This window comes from Erpetoichthys calabaricus, chromosome 5, assembly GCF_900747795.2.
Source record: "Erpetoichthys calabaricus chromosome 5, fErpCal1.3, whole genome shotgun sequence".
Lineage (NCBI taxonomy): Eukaryota > Metazoa > Chordata > Cladistia > Polypteriformes > Polypteridae > Erpetoichthys > Erpetoichthys calabaricus.
This window is the reverse complement of record NC_041398.2, coordinates 153,071,311-153,089,246: the sequence shown is the minus strand read 5'-3', so window position 1 is coordinate 153,089,246 and position 17,936 is coordinate 153,071,311. Positions and strand designations below refer to the sequence as shown.

Sequence of the window (17,936 nt, the reverse complement as noted above, 5' to 3'; positions counted from 1 at the left end):
TCATCCTATTGTAATATGAAAATTTGTATATTTAGGAAAACCCCTTCAACGACTGACACTTTACACTTTACCGGGCCCAGCTTCTTAATCGCAAATCTGACATCCTCAGAGTGAACACTTACAAAACAACAAACACTAATCCCACCTCTTTGGGGAAGCTGCTCTCCATGTCTCAGTACCCGATTGGATTTTTCATGCCTTATGTTTTAGGGCTTACCTCATTTACCGAAATCCGATTGGATCGCCCACGTGATATTTTATAGGTCCCGCCCTCTCTGTCTTGTGTGACGCGCCAGGCGGCCTTTGAAGCATCTGCTTTGAAGCATCACGCTGTGCCCCACGCATGCGTACTTCACCAGAAGACACACACACACACACACAGACACTGGACGCACACAGGGGCTTTATTAAAGAGGATAGATAATAATACAAGAATAAACTGTGTTTCGTATACTCACAACTGTAAACCTGCCTATGCCCACTCCTGTATAAAATGTTATCTTTAGAGAATAATTAGTAAGGAAAACAGAAGTGGTTCGTGCTGTAAAAATAATTGGGGGGGTGGGGGGGGGGAACAATAGCAAAAATACTGGAGTACTCTATACTTTGAGAATTAGCTTTAGTCTCCACACTATGATTCTTCAAAGTCATTTTTCATTTCAGAGCTTGTACTCAGTCTTAACAATACACTTGGGAGCATTAGCCTTATAATGTTAGAAACAGAAAATGGAGAAGAATATTTCTCTGTCAAAAAAGCCCTATAAAATTAAACGTGCTAATAAAAATCTAAATAATAAAAAAGCTAATAAAAATATTTGATGTTGTCATTCACCAATGTAGATTTGTATATTTCAGGAGGACATTTATCATGTACATCGAAAATGTCCCTAGTAATGAATGAAATTGATATTTAGAATCTGCTGGCAGGCTATGTAGGTGGTTAAATTGAAGTTGTGTGTGCAATAATAATAATATAAAATTTGATATGCTGAGCCCAACCATTGAACTTGAAAAAGGTCTTTCCACTTCATCTTTAATCAGACTGATTTATCTGACTGTGTTGTACCAACTACTGTAAATATGTACACTTTTAGGTATGAGACAGTGAGGAATTTTCATAAAGTTCAAGGCCATAGTTTATTAATTGAGAGGGATTTAAGCTGAAAAATCTATAGCCATGTATGTGGAATTAATCAGTCTTTAAAGACCACGATGGAAACGTAGAGACTCTTTCTGAAAGAACAATCTTGTATCACCTCTTACAATTCACTCGAGTGTTGCAAATGCCCCTTTTATTTTGAATAATGAGTTTCTATAAGTATGCTGAACAGTGCCACAATCTTGGGCAAAGTAAAATATAGTTTAACTACAGTACATGGTATGTTTATCTTTATTTTGATTCTTGATCATAAGTTGAACTTGTTTTAAATGTATGAATAGTGCAACATTTTTGAAAGAATATTGAAACATTTCATTGTTACTGTCACTCAGGGTTGTTATAGCTTTGTACTACAGTCACCCTGTTTTTAAGAATCTAATCACATTACCAGCTTAATTTAAATTAAAAAATTCTTATTATGAGCATGTGTATTTGCAAGAAGAAGAAAAAAAGTATAGTGAACTGGTACTCAAATGTAAGCCATTGCATTTTTTCTGTCAATTGCATGTAAAGGCCAGGCTTTGTATAAGCATTAGTGGGAATAAGATGCTGTGAAAATAAAATTTTTGGAGTTATGGATTTTAGAGATGTAAAGCCGCATTTAAACCGCCTGCTATAAATTTAAGAGACTGCAGTCACAACTTGTGCATACTGTACTGAGATTTATAAGTTTAAAAATAACCCTAGCAATTGTTAAAAGTAACTTGTATTTTATGGAAAGATAAAAAGCAACCTTTGTTATTCAAGAGATGCTAAGTTTCATTGTTAATTACTGTGATTGATGTTCATTCATAGATTGAACAAGTTTAAATATATGGTACAGACAGTCATCAAACTGTGTGTGAACAGGTCACTTCAAGGATAAGTTTGGCATTTTTCAAGCTGAAATTATTTCTTCACAATCATGGCATGTATTAATTTGCTAAATAAAATTGCGTTCTAAAATGAAGCATTTTTTATAAATTTTAAACATACCTTATCTGGTCATGCAACTTACAATGGGACAGAAGGTTACATGGGTCCATACATAAATGAAAAAGCTTTAAAACTTATCAGATATGTCCAGTTTGAACCTACGAAGGTTTATATTTAAGAAAATATGACTTGCATATTTATGAGGCATCCTTTGCATAATGAAAGGAAATTAGAAATTGTCTGCTCAAAGTTTTCATCATGGATGAAGTTATGACAACCCCAACTAGTCCCAGGCACTAAGCTAGTTTCATTTTATAGTCCTACTTTTGCTTGTGCAATTCTATTTTTCCAACTGTTATGAGCTCTCATGGTTTGTAATAACAGACTGACACAGTACACCACTTAGAGAGCACTTTTGACATGTCTCCTAGCTTCTAGAGCCCATTATCCCTGATATGTAGCCTCCAGCAAGTGGAGTAAGGTGGAACCAGGTGGCATGCATGAGTGGAAGAAACCTGAAAGTCATTTTAGGGCCACCTCACCTGCAATAGGTGTAAAGTGGCTTGCGCAGTCTTTTGCACAGAATTCTGGGTCATTACAATATTTTCTCTCTCTCTCTCTCTCTCTCTCTCTCTCTGAAGCCCAGATGTACATTTTCAGTCTAGCAGCAGGAGGAAATACCTTTGTGAAATAATGAAATGAGCTACCATGTAATAAAAACAGGCAGTGTTGCGTAGGGGTTAAGAGTTTCAACTTTAAATCCTGAGGTTGAGAATTGAAATCCTGCTGCTGACACAGTGTGACCATGGGCTAGTCTCTTCACCTGTCTGTGTTCCAACTGGGAAAAAAAATAAATCAATTGTTTCTCATATGTTGAAAGTAGCCTTGGATAAAGACATCAGCCAAACATGTAAATGAAAATTGAAGAATATAAGTGATAATAAGCGTGACTTTTTCAGTTATTACCACAGAGTTGTCAGGAACAGACACAATAATTTGCAGCTGTGCAACCACACTGAATAATATCAGTGGTGATGTATTCCCATGATGAATCCATGTCCCTGGTCCTAAAAGATGATGGAGAGAAAGACAAAAAGGTAGAATAAAGTGCACAGTCACAATGGCTAAATGTCCCAACAATGTTTTGCTTTGTGCTTTTTTTTCATCTTAAAACACCATGGATAATCAGTTTTACAATATTTACAGCTTACTTTTAAGTGGCAAATTAATATATGCATCCATTGTGAAGAAATAACTGACTTAAATAATAACAAATTCATCCATTAAATTACTGCAAGTAATTGTTATAGTCAGTGTGTTTCCAACTTCAAATTACTGGGTGCACACACCTCCGAGGACCTTTCTTGAGCAATAAATGCTTCCAGTCTGGTTAAAAAAAACAGAACAACTTTACTTTCAACATTACTTTCTGAGCAGACTAAAGAAAACGTGCCTGTCTCCTCAGATTCTGTTGAACTTTTTCTGCTACACTGTGGAGAACATATTGACAAACTGCATTACGATATGCAATGGAACTGCTCTGTAGCTCACAAGAAGGCCCTGCAATGGGTGGTGTAAACAGCTAACACATCATTGGCATCCTGCTGCCGACTATTGCTGACCTGAAGCATACACCATGTCTGAAACAGGCTCACAGCATCATCAAGAATATCTCACACGCCAACCATAGACTGTTTACCCTCCTTCCACCAGAGAGGAGCCTTCGGTCCTGTGCCAGCAGGCTCAGGAACAGTTTCTTTCATAACACCTTTACAGTTCTGAACTTTCAACCTTTACCACTCAATAGCTGACCTTTCTAAATATCAATAACTTCGGACTGTACTCTGTGTATGTTTTCACCTATTTACATATATCTTTTCTGTATGTGTATAAAAATATTTCATATATCTATATTTATTCTTACCATGCATCTGTACTATTGATCAGTATTCACATGTATATACTCTTCCTTTTATATACAGTACTACAACTTGTAAATTCAAATATTATATAAATATATATTCTCATTTGTTTGCTGCCTTATTACACCTTACTATTTATTACATTTTAATGTACTGTTTGCACCCACTGTCTATTGCACCTTAGTCTACTATTTTCAGTTTCTAGTTATATGCTAAACTGCATTTCATTGAACCTGTACAATGATAATAAAATTGAATCTAAACTAATTTTTAAAAGTAATAAGGTGGTGGGTTGTATTGTAATATGGTGTTCTGTATGAAAATACACAAACCCACTTAAATTTGCTTTATATCAGTTAATGTTTGTTTAAAATTGAATTTGTGTACTCAAGTTACGTCTATTTCCACTTACATATTCTGCATACTTGTGTTAGTGTACAGTATAAATGTTGCTAGGTAATTGTGTCTCACACTACTTCATAATGCTATGAAATTTATTGTGGCTGTACCATTAGTTAAAAAGATGTTTTGGGGTAAAAACAGAAATTCAAACAGATTAAAATTTGGGCACCACAACACAGAATCTTATAAGTGGCCTCATCTTTAAATACACCTACTTAATAATGCAAAAAGATTGATTTTTTTCAGTATATATGGCATACAGACATGACCAAAAAGTTTATCTGTTGTAAAACCAAATATTACAATGTACAAGATCTAAGAGATTTGTCATGATTGCTGGTTCCTAATGTGGTGGTTCCAGCATCCCAGAAACATGCCCACCTAGGATTCTCATTTACTAAAGTCTGTAGACTTTATAAGGAATAGTGTAATTTAAATAAGTCAGTAAATGAGTGAATGAATAATTAAATGAACTGATTGTCATTTCTGTAGGTGAAAAGATGTTGCTGATGACAGAGGTCAGACAAGAATGGTCAGCTAACAGAAACCCCACAAATGCTGAAGTACAAATCATTACAAGAGTGCTACACTTATTTTTAGTTTTAGCATTATGTATTGTAGCCATTCTAGAAATTTTTATATTATTTGGTAATTTCCTTAGGGGATACATTATACGACTTAGAATCATGGAAAAGCTTTAGGCATTGTTTAAGAATTCACTTCCCTTTTATTGTAGCACTGACTTGGGAGAGATTCAGTTAGCTGTTTTACCCTAGTAAATACTATTCATTTGCTGAATCCTTATCTCTTATTCTTAGAATAGTACAGTCATCTGTTTTGAAGTACACCACTAGCAACCATGATACTTTATATGGCACACTTAATGTACTGTAGCTGATAAAAATCCTGCTACAGACACCTATTGCAAACTAATCTGTTCATTTGGATAATTTTGATTTCCAAGAAAGTTATTTTAGAATGATCTTTGTTGACTTTGTAATTCCACTATAAGGACAACTTAACCTTTAATAATTGATAAATAACAAAGAAAGGGTAATTCCAGACAAACTCATAATGCCACGGTAACATATTGACTTTGATAAATGAAACATTAACAATGAGACATTGCTCTTGGAAGAAAAGTACATATTTTTACTAAAATGTATATAGCTTTTGGAAACATTATGCTGTGCTTAATCAAATATTTTTTTTTGTGTAAAAAGGAGTACTCTTTTTAATACACTTGGGAAGAGTCTTAGAATGGAATGCAAATTGTTTTTGCAGGGGGAATGTTTTCTTTTTTTGAGAGAAAAAAACATTTTCCCTATACCGCTCTTTACCAAACTCTTTGGGTTTTGTTACTTAATTTTAGATCTTGGAGTATTGTGCAAGTTTACGCAGCATATATATTACAAGATTCCCTGAGGCTTAAATGCAGTTTTTAATTTTATGTGTTGTGAGGCATTGAATTAGTTTTAGGAATTGAGCAGATTACAGGAATTTCCTGTAGCTCTTTATTTCCATCTTGTGTTAATCTTTTACAAGGTCCCAGTAGCTGTTTATTTGTATTTTCTGATTTGTAAAAGTCATATTTATTATCACATTCTTTTAAAAGTTTGTTTTGAAACATATAATTACATAGTATGTGAGAAAAGTGATCAGTCATATTTGTAGACATATAGGAATGTATGACATGTCAAACGTTAAGACAGTTTTTTGTCTGAATTTTACATTTGCCTCCTTCAAGTTGTTTTTTGAAATAACCTTTTTTATAATAATAAAAAAGTCTAATCTTGTCTATTGATACTAATTGTGCTGACCACTGTTTGTGCTCAGAACATTTATAGACTTTACCATTATCTTGTATTTGAATGATATTTTAATGGTTCTTTTTTATGTTACTGTGCAGTTTATTCTTTATGACTTTTCGTTCGCCACTAGACAGTATAATTTAACAAGAACTAGCAAATTCCTTCCTTGATGATTAACACACTCCTTTTGGCTCTAATATTTCCCTTAGTGCCCATAGTTTAAAAGGGTAACTAGTATCAAAACATACATTTCTAAAAATTAACCTTGAACACATCTCTTATTCAAAGTCTAGAGCATCCTAGTTACATTTTAAATACCTTTCAGGGACAATTTCAGCAGGATACAAAACAAAGGGGCAGTAGAATGATATTTCTGGGTTTGATCTGAAAATGTATTTGCTTTATTAATATCAAAGAATGCTGATGTGCCTCATCAGGCTCGTGTTTTTTAAGCTTCGTGAAGAGATTGCAGTCTTTATGAGCAAACATGGATAAGATAGGCTAGAGCTACCAGATATAAAATGGACTTTTTGACTTTGGATTGTTGTGTGACATAATACTGTAAATTTGAAGCGAAGGGAGTACAACCAGCATGTCACAGAGATGCATAATGGAGTTAAAGCTTTTCATCTTAATTTAATACCTAGAAACCACAGATAAAGAAAGGTATCCATGCACATTGACGTGTTTGTAAATCAGTTGACTTCTACTACCCAACCATGTGCCAGAAGGTTGTGCATTGTGCACACCTACAGTACACTTGAGTTTAATATCCCAGTTCTATAGCATTTTGTATGTAAGAGTATTTCCTAGGACAATAATGGGAAGCTGACAAAAGTTAATTACTCATTTTTGCATTTTACACAATTCCAGAGGACTGAGTTCAAATAAAATTGTTTAGCCTATCACAGCCATTTCTTTTTTTTTTTTTTTTTAGATAACACGAGAAAATTCTTTTTATAGACTGTGTCACAAAGTGCCTACAGTGGCATTTTCAAGCAAATGTGTCTTAAGTTTAAACAGAATAGCATCAATATTGGGTTTATTTATCTGTCTGGATATCACATTCCTACAAAATCACTTCAGGCAGAGTTTGCCTAAGGATATATGCAAGAAAATATGTTTACCTACTGGAGTGGTCTGATAAGTGTTTAAATCTACATGACTGCTTATAGGCTAAAAAAATGTTTGTAAATTATTTTAATATATTTTCATTTAATTCTTGGCATAGGTATGGTTTCAAAAGCAATTACTCACCATTTAAACCAGGCAGCATTATAGCATAAAACATTTTACCTGAGTTTCCATAGAAAATAATAAATGTGTAATTCTAAGCTGTATTCGGCAGTATTGACAGTTTTTTATTATATCGGGTAAATTAAGATAATGTCTAAACATTAAATGTTTTGTGTCAGGCTAGGGGTGGGCAGTATGACCAAAATTCTATATCACAATATTTTTCTAAATTATCCCGGTTTCACGGTATTCAACGGTATTTTTTTCCCATGCATGAGTGAATGTTAACCACATTTTCCACTGCAATTACTGCAGTAGACTGGCTAAGAATAACCTATTCCACTGTCATGAGCATTGTACATTGTTCAAAAAATTTTTTTAATGTGCACACAAGTATTAATACAGGTTTGCATGGCCCCATAAAGTGATAGTTTTCAAGGGGGTGGCACTAATGAAGAGAAGGAATCACATTGCATGACAGATGCAGTCAAAATATACAACCTTTTTATTGAACAAATTTTGCAAAAACAAACTATAATTTTGACAACATATTTTCAACCATCCAAAGAGGCATTTAGACTTAGTAAAATATCCAGAGGTGCTTGTCAGAAGTTGTATTGCACTGAACATGTCTTTGAAAAGGAATAAATAGTAAATATTTTTTGTAAACCAACTACACTTTCTGTTAATGTTAATCATCTCTGTCCACTGACACGTTAAAGTGACTTTTTAAACAGCTTTACCATCTTTAAACTGCATAATATTTAAACTAATAAATAATAACAATAAAATAAATAATAGTATTATTACTGATAGTTGCACTATTACTTCAAGACTTCAAGCCCAGGTGCATTACACAGTATTCACCAAATTAAAATAAAATAAAACAAGTGCAACTTGGTGATGACATCTTTACCAACTGAACCATCATTTAGGCAAACTGCATTAATATGGACCTTGCTTCAAGCTAAGCTATATACATAAATAATAAAACTGCAACTTGCATTTATAATGCTATTTGTGGTATAGCCCTACGGAATCATATTAGGGCCATGGTGAAGGAAAAAAACAATACGGACACGGAAGAAAAAAACAAACTATATGTCGAGAATAAAGTCGACATGTTGACTTTATTCTTGACATTTCCACTTTAATTTTGACGCTTATGTCGAGATTAAAGTCGACATTCCACTTTATTGTCATAGTTTATTTTATAATTAAAGTAGAATATCGTAAACAAAATATCCTAAAATCAATGTTTAATTTACTTGATTTTCTCAAACCCCGTCATAAGTTAATGCAGCACATTAAATGCTTTGTGTTAAGTGTGCCCCGACCCAGTTGTTAATCACTATGCTTCTTAAACTGACTTCCTCTGCACTAAGAGGAGGCGCCGGCAGCAATCACCACACAGAATCCATTCACTTCATGATATTCCTGCTCATTGAAAATTTAGAATGCTAAGATAAATACTTGATATCATTTTCATGATGAAATGTATTAAAGCAGGTATTAAACATGCACAGTAGTGAGGCAGTAGTGCTGCTTCCTCACAGTAAGGGGTTCCCAGGTGTATGTTCACTGTAGAGAACTTTATGGCAGGTGTGACAAGGCTCCAAAAAACTGAATGTATGAATGGGTATCGCAAAGGTTTAACTTAAATATTGTGTAAATGTTGGGTTTGTGATCTGGTGGTCGGAGACACGAACACAGAATTCAATGGATGTTAATCTGAGCGGGTTTTCTTTATTGCATGCTTGCTGTCTGTCTGACGTACCAAAACCCCAGTTGCTATCCTTCCTTTTTCTTTCTCCACATAACCAATCACCACACGATAAATGTCTTTGTGAAATTAAAACTAGTTATAAACTTAGCCCATGGAGTGTTCAGAAGTTTAGAAATATCTTCGTTATACATGTTTGTTTATTCCATCCATTCAGGGTTGCGCCCATTCCAGCAAGCATTGTGTGTGAGGCAGGAGCAAATCCTGAACGAGTCGCCAGCACATCGCAGGGTGAATATGAGCAAAACATACACTAGCAGGGTCAATATAGCATGACAAAACCCCACATCCTACATGACTTTGAAAGGAAACTGAAGCACACCGAGTAAACCCACAAGAAAAACGTGCAAATTCAAGGCAAGGTACACCCGAGACACCCTTGCTGCGAGGCAGCAGTGCACCCTCCATGCCGCTGTGCCCCCACATGATTAATACATGCTTTAATGCATTTCATCATGAAAATTATATCAAGTATTTATCTTAGCATTCTATCCTGTGCGGCAATCACTGCGGGCGCCTCCTCAGTACAAGAGAAAGTCAGTTTAAGTAGCACATTCCGATTTAACGTGGCTCGGGGAACACTTAACACAAAGCATTTAATGTGCTACAGTATATAACTTATGACAGGGTTTGAGAAAATCTAGTAAATTAAATATTCATTTTACAATGAAGTTTAGTTTACGATGTTCTACTTTAATGACAAATTACGAGAATAAAGTCAACATGTCAACTTTAATCTTGACATAAACAGCGAGAATAAAGTAGAAATGTCGAGAATAAAGTAAAAAAAAAATAAAACAAGTACAACTTGGCTTGCAGTATTATCCAGTAGTATAGGAACAGTATTTACACATTTGAACATAATGGTCCACATCCTAACCTTTTAAAACCAAAGTATCTCCAGGCAACGGCCGTGACTCCTTTTTTTTTCGGCAAAAGTTCTTCTGTGTCATCATCTTCAACTTTATCGTCAGCTACAGTTTCAGTTTCGGAATGTTCTCTGCCAATTTTTACCACGCAATACCTACACTACCACTACCTATTTAGCGGTGTAGTAGTGAAAAAGAGTCCCCACGCAACACCTCTGTGATTAGCGGTGTAGCAGTGAAAAAGGTCCCCACTTGAACAGTTTCCCGCTGCGCCACATTCTGAACGTCGTGTAGGCAATTTAAACTGGTGTTGCGGTATAAGAAAAATCCATATCATAACAAAAATAAAAAATGGTTTTCGGTAAGAACCGGTATACCGCCCAGCACTATGTCTGGCTGCATGCAGTAAATCAGGCCCATGTGTTTAACTGTTTCTGTGCAAAAGACCTAAGAAACTCCAAAAGACATGGCATATCATTCATTTGTGGATCCTTTTTCTTTCTCCTTCCCATGCTGATTACATTTCATAGACCAAAACTACAGAAACATCATTCTCTTTAATTTATTAATTAGTGCAAAACACTAATTTTGTTACTGCTAGTTAGGCAGAAAACAGTTTTTTTTTATATATACAGTATATAGATTTTCACCAGATGTTGACTTATTTAAACCTACACGTAGGACATTTTTAAATGTTATTGCAGAATGTCTGCTTTAAGGTAACTTTCCCTATGAATGTGTTCTCCATCTGCAACATCATATTAGTTGCTCCTGATTCAAAGTGAATAGCTCTGCTTTCTCTGCTGGATTTATAGTCTAGTACAGCTTGTATTAATATCTGCGTTGACATTGTACTCCCCCAGGGACAAATGTGTTTTGTCTTGTCCTGCAAGTGAAAAGATACAGATGTGTGCTTTAAATAATTGACCAATGAACCTAAGACCTTTTTCTTCAAGTTATGTACTGTATATCTCTATAAAACAAAAAACATTTAACTTACGCATGCTTACTTATGAGAGATTGGGTAATTGGCAAGAATGTCAAGAGAGAATATCTTAAAAGATCTGCCACAGATTTGTAGTTGAGTAGTGTTAGCACCATTTCCCTGTGTCCACATTTTTGGGTATATGCGGGAGGTTAAAGCAATGTTAACTGTGACTTTCCCTGATGCCTATGTGTGTATTTCTTGTTTCAGAAGCTTCCTAGTGGCCTGTAACAGCAAGGATGGTGTGCTTGGTTTAACCATTTATTTAAGGGATGAACTCCTCATTCTGTTTAGTGTCTGTCTTGGAAGTTCGTTCTTACAGAAAGTTACATGGAGAATTTTAAAATCTGCCCTAAACAAGCCAATGTGGAAACTTAAAATCAGTCATACAGTATACTCTTGTTCTTCCTTGTTTTTAGTAATGATTCTTATGGCATCATTTGGAGTTAACTATCAACTGAAAATTGAATGATGCATTGTGATAGTTAATTCTTGAAAAGCATTTCTTTTCCTGCATAACAAAAGCTGTTTTTAAATTTTATTAATCATTTTAACTTGAAAAAGATTGTTTTAAATCAGTGCTAAAGACAAAGCCCGTGTTGCCTACAGATTCAACAACACTAATATTCAGGTCATGCTAATTTAGAGATGCAGGAAAATTACTATAACACTTCATAGATAAGTCTTGTAAGTTTCTGTGGTATACTGGTATGGAAAAAGTACAGATAAACCCAAGTTTTGAGACCAGTATGGTACCAGCTGTGTGGTACTTTAGGTACTGGAAATAGATTAGTTCTGAAATTCTTGTTATTCCACTGTCTGACACAGTGTATTGGTGCTGTAGACTCGAGATTAGCATTTTGGTTTTCAGTACTTGACTATAATTTAATAGTGGTGAGAGGACGAGAGCATTTATTTACGTCTGAAAAAAAAATTTTGAAAAATAAGTTGTCTATAAAGTACATTTAATATTATAATTTATAATCAATATGACTATACTGTAAAATTTCATACAATCAGTAAAGAAAAGTGTGTGTTTATCTGTTATGCCACAACTTCCTTCTTTCTTTTTTTTTTTCTTTTTTTTTTAAACTGAGTGTTTATATCAGGACTCATATATTTCATAGTGAGTCATTATCTTAGTAGCTTTAGCTTTCTGCTGTTCCACTTCAGAGATCAGACAGACCTTTATTACAGATTTTCTTCCCAGCTTGCATACATGCTTTATACCTTTTCCTTGTAAAACTGAGCTATGATCAAATTGTTTACAGAACAGCATTTTAAAATTATATTTAAATTAAATGTATTTCGACTTTGTATTCCTACATCAAACACATACATGTAGATATTGAAAATCCACATATGGTTTTTGCCTGTGTACATTTTTTTATTTTATTTATTTGTTGTTTATTTATTTGGGAAACATTGGTAAATAAACTGCTCAAAAAAATTAAAGTAACACTTTGAAAACACATCAGATATCAATGGGGAAAAAATGATGCTGGATGTCTATACTGATATGGACTGGGTAATATTTTAGGAATGAAAGGATACCACATCATTTGATGGAAATGAAAATTATCAAACTACTGAGGGCTAAATTCAAAGACACCCCGGAAATCAAAGTAAAAAAATGTTGCGGCAGGCTAGTCCATTTTGCTGAAATTCACTGCAGCAACTCAAATTCGTACTCAATAGTTTGTATGGCCCCCACGTGCTTGTATGCATTCCTGACAATGTCGGGTCATGCTCCTAGTGAGATGACAGATGGTGTCCTGGATGATCTCCTCCCAGATCTGGACTAGGGCATCGCTGAGCTCCTGGACAGTCTGAGGTGCTACCTTGCAGCGTCGGATGGACAGAAACATAATGTCCCAGAGGTGTTCTATTGGAAGGTCAGGCAAGTGTGGGGACCAGTCAGTGGTATCAATTCCTTCATCCTCCAGTAACTGCCTGCATACTCTCTCCACATGAGGCTGGGTATTGTCGTGCACCAGGAGGAACCCAGGACCCACTGCACCAGCATATGGTCTGACAATGGGTCCAAGGATTTCATCCCAATACCTAATGTCAGTCAAAGTGCAGTTGTCTAGCCTGTAGAGGTCTGTCCGTCCCTCCATGGATATGCTTCCCCAGACCATCACTGACCCACCACCAAACCGGTCATGCTGAACGATGTTACAGGCAGCATAATGTTCTCCATGGCTTCTCCAGACCCTTTCACATCTGTCACATGTTCTCAGGGTGAAACCTGCTCTCATCTGTGGAAAAACACAGGGTGCCAGTGGTGGACCTGCCAATTCTGGTATTCTATGGAAAATGCCAGTCGAGCTCCACAGTGCTGGGCAGTGAGCACAGGGCCCACTAGAGGATGTCAGGCCCTCAGGCCACCCTCATGAAGTCTGTTTCCGATTGTTTGGTCAGAGACATTCACACCAGTGGCCTGCTGGAGGTCATTTTGTAGAGCTCTGGCAGTGCTCATCCTGTTCTTCCTTGCTCAAAGGAGCAGATACCGGTCCTGCTGATGGGTTAAGGACCTTCTGACACTGACCATAGCCAACTGCAAAACTAGTGAAAAAACAGTCGGAAAAGATGAGGAGGGAAAAATGTCAGTGGCCTCCACCTGTTAAACCATTCTTGTTTTGGGTGTTGTCTTTGTTGGCCCTCTAGTGCACCTGTTGTTAATTTCATTAACACCAAAGCAACTGAAACTGATTAACAACCCCCTCTGTTATTTAACTGACCAGATCAATATTCCAGAAGCTTCATTGACTTGATGCTATACTCTGATTAAAAAGTGTTCCTTTAATGTTTTTGAGCAGTGTAATATGCCATTGAGTTCCTATTTTTGTTAGCTTTTGTCCTTAACTATTGTTTACCATTTTTTATGAGTACAACTTTCAGTGATGATGTTTTCAAGTAGTTTGAGAGTCACAGAGTCACTGTAGCTTTGCCATCTAAATTCACCCATTTATGACTTTAGGCTGACCTTGAAGCTCTCTTCAAAATATAAATTTAAAAAATAATGACTATGGGTTTTATTTTGAGAGATGCAATGCCTGCTTATCGCATTTTCTTTACTTTCTTTTTTTATTAAAATAAAATCAAAGCTAACTTTTATTTGTGCAGGTCATGCAACATTGCGTTTTCTTTCAAAGCACAGGCTATAAATGCACATTAAGATTTAGTGTCACAAACAGCACTTTTAAAATTTCCATAATGTGAATACAGGAGTAGACATTTAGGTTTTTATGTTCTCTGTTTAATATATTTTAATAATTATATTTATATTTTTGTATGTATGCCACTGTCATAATGTAAATGTTATTTATAATGGTAAATTAATTATGTGTCATTTAATGTATCAGCATTTCAGTGATTACTTGTTTTTAACTTTCATAACTAAATTTTTTTTTTCTTCTAGAGCTCCAAATGTTCTCAAGGCAACTGTAGTGTCTCAGGTCTGTATTTTAAGTGTATTACAGTTTTATAAACACTATTACATTATTAAATAGCCTTCAATAAGTATACAAATAAGTGGGTTTCTTGAATTGTGCAGTAGAAGAAATTGGATCATAGGGTGCTCCCTGTATGATTAGTCTCAAATAAAAAATATCATCTATGGACACACATTCATTTCTTGACATTTAACACTCCAGTTTTCAAACAACAATATTCTGTGTTTTTATGTAGAACAAACCTTTGTTTAACTTTCAAAAATCTGATTTTTAGCTTCCCTAGATTTAAATTTAGTTCAATCCCTAATGCTTATTACTACAGTTAACCTTTGGCAAAATTATATTTTACATAAACTTATATATAATTAATTATTCAGTTAAATATGATTCAAATGCCCAAAAAATTAATGACTGGTTGTAAACCATCAGCAATTTTAATTTGGAAAAGTGAATCTATATGAGGCAACAATAAAACTATTATTTGAAGTACAAACCAATAGTTAGTCTTGGATATAACACTGAATTGTTAACCATTTCCATTATATTTTCAGTAGATGTTAGGAATATTAAAATGTATATGTTTTAACAAGACTAGGACACTTTATGCCGCATCAAGGACAGTGCCAGCTCACAGGATTGACTTTTTTTTAAATGATTTTTTACCTATATTTCGACCTTTATGAACCCATGAGTACTTGAATGCTATTAATATTAGTACATGGAATGTCTGTTACACCACAGAAGGCATAATTATAAATGCTTAATGCTAATATACTGTATATATTCACAACAATGTGAAATTTTATAAAGTCACAGTGAGTTATTTTTTTTTTTCTTTTTAAGAATAGCATTATAACTCTAACCTTAATATTTCAGCTACAGAGTCATTCCTGAGACTAACCAAGAGTAAAATCTAGTGTATTGCTTTGCATATATGTATAGTAGCTTCTTAAATTTTTAGTTTTGTACATCATGTAGTTGAAGACTTGAGGTCCATTAACTGTATTAATTTAGGCATTTTTTTTGTAGCTTGAATAAATATGTTTCCTAAATAGCAAAGTCCGGATTCAAAATTCTGAACTTTAAGTAATAATTCAGACAAAATCATGTCTAGCACTAAAAATGTCTGCTTGTTTACCAATCAGGTAAGCAAACGTGTTAACAGAAACGGCTGCTATATGTTATTTTGTATAATTGTTATTTAATATAGCATAAGAGAGACATTTATTACTGTTACTTGGTGTTTTTCTTTTGGTAAGTTCAACAAGTTCCTTTTGGGGACTAACAAAGTATACCAATATTAAAATCATTAGCTTTGCTGGTCAACTTCAGTATCTTTGTGCTAAAAACAAAAAAGTGCATGCCTAATACAAAGTTGCTGTCATGTACAAGTATTAAAAATAGACATGTTGTTCTAAAAAGAAAACAATAAGCCATGTGAAGTATATGTGAAAAATCTAAAATTCATTGTTTGCCATATATGCCACAAGAGATATTTCTATTCAGTCCCCAAAAGAAAAAAATATTAATTATTGGTAAATATTTGTTTATGGCATATGTATCCTTATACTTAATACAAGCTTAGGCTGTGTTCTAATATATGATTAATTAAATAAATTTGTTTCTTATTGGTGTGGCACGGTGACACACTGGTAGCCCGCTGCCCCACAGCAAAGAGACCTGGATTCATGTTCTCAGTGTTCCCTGCATGGAGTTTGCATGTGGTTCCTGTGAGTTTATTCCTGGTGTTCCTGTTTCCTCGCACAATCCAAAGACCTGCAGGATGGGTGAACTGGCATTGCTAAATTGGCCCTTATGTGTGTGTTCACCTTGTGATGGACTGGCACCCTGTCCAGGGAATATTTTTGCCTTGTGCCATATGTATGCTGGGATAGGTTCCAGCTTCCTTGCCACTCTACTCAGGATAAGCAGATTTGAAGATGAATGGATGGATGTTTCCTCTTTAACAAATGAAACAACATTTTAAACTTTTCTAAAAAAAATTTTAAATTTTGTGTAATTAATGCATTTGATGTGATGCTGTTTATAATTCAATTTGTCACTATCGTTAATTCATGCATTGCCATTTCCAAAATGGCAATAATATTAACTGAAAATAAACTGCTTATGCATATTATGCAACTAAAAATAATGCATGAAATGAGCATGTCTAGTACACATTTTAATGGTGGTTTATGTTTACATTGTGTATGATTAATAAATAGCATGTTAAATGTAATAACCTATCTCTGGTGCTTCTTAAAAGCAGTCATTATAAAATTAAGATCTACACTTCAAAATATTTGAATTTTTTTACAGAGAAATTTCAGTTTATTTAGAATAATTAAATTTTAAAAAGCTACTAAGAAGCATCACACTGGTTTTCTGCATGCGTTATGTATGTTCTGTGTTTTGTATAGGAAGAGCCACCACAAATCATTAAGCCAGTGCCTGTTGCTTCCACCTCTCCTGTTCCATTCAAAAGTAAACCAGCAGCTGGTGCCGCCTACAACAAGACTGCCAAGCCCTTTGGGGCACAATCATCATCATTATCATCATCATCATCGCCTAGTGTGGCTTCTATCCCATCAGCAATGTCAGCATTTACCCCACCTTCCACTAATTCTTCTCTTGCCCCACCCCCACATTGTGTTCCCGCTGCTGTACCACCTCCACTAGCTGCCCATTCTTCCTCTTCAAACTCTGTGTCCATCCAGAGTGGACATATGAAACCACAGCCCAACTCCACTGCACTAAATGTTTCATCAACAAGTGTGGATAAAGTGAAAGTACCACCCACCTCTAATGCCCCCATTGATCATGCCAATAATGCTCCAAAGCAAGCCACAGTTTATAATAGTCCCATCAAACTTTACTCTCATGAAAGTATTGGCAAGGTGGCAGAAACTCAACATAGAGGACCAAAAGAGAACCAAGGAGTTTCTTCACAACAAAATGGGTAGGTAAATTCATATCCTCACATCTGATAACAGAGTTTTCTGGGGGTTTATGAGCATCCTTTTGATTTCTAACTGTTCAGCTTATTCTTAATTATTTCATTCAAAATTTTTTTCATTATTGAAAATATTAAGTATTTTAAAATTGAACATATTGTTGTTAAGATGCTCACTAACACTATCCATCTGGGAAGACTCTGTCAGCCTGGGAAAAAAGGATGTATCTATCAGCTGGTTCAGTTCACTTCACAACTGAAGGATTATAGGCTCATTCAGTTTTGCTCATCAAGAAAAAGCAAGGTTGATATTAACAGGCTGAAATGTATGTATTTTCATGTTAATGTAACTAAATTAGGTTATATGAGATTTAGAATGTAGTGGTTATGTTTTTATTCTGTATTAATTGCCCCTTTTGTTAAATAACCAACACAAGGCATTT

General features: G+C 34.9%; 1 protein-coding gene across 6 annotated transcripts in view; it reads left to right on the top strand.

Moving 5' to 3' along the window:
- The window catches only part of pdlim5a (PDZ and LIM domain 5a), a 131,623-nt gene that overhangs the window by 36,121 nt on the left and 77,566 nt on the right, over window positions 1-17,936 (top strand). For 3 of the 6 annotated variants that reach the window (XM_028802144.2, XM_051927745.1, XM_051927748.1), the window contains exons 3-4: window positions 14,507-14,543; window positions 16,961-17,499. In XM_028802144.2, coding sequence (XP_028657977.2) covers window positions 14,507-14,543; window positions 16,961-17,499 — 576 coding nt within the window. The remainder of the gene's footprint in view (window positions 1-14,506; window positions 14,544-16,960; window positions 17,500-17,936) is intronic. The other 3 variants (XM_051927747.1, XM_028802145.2, XM_051927746.1) reach the window with 1 other exon arrangement.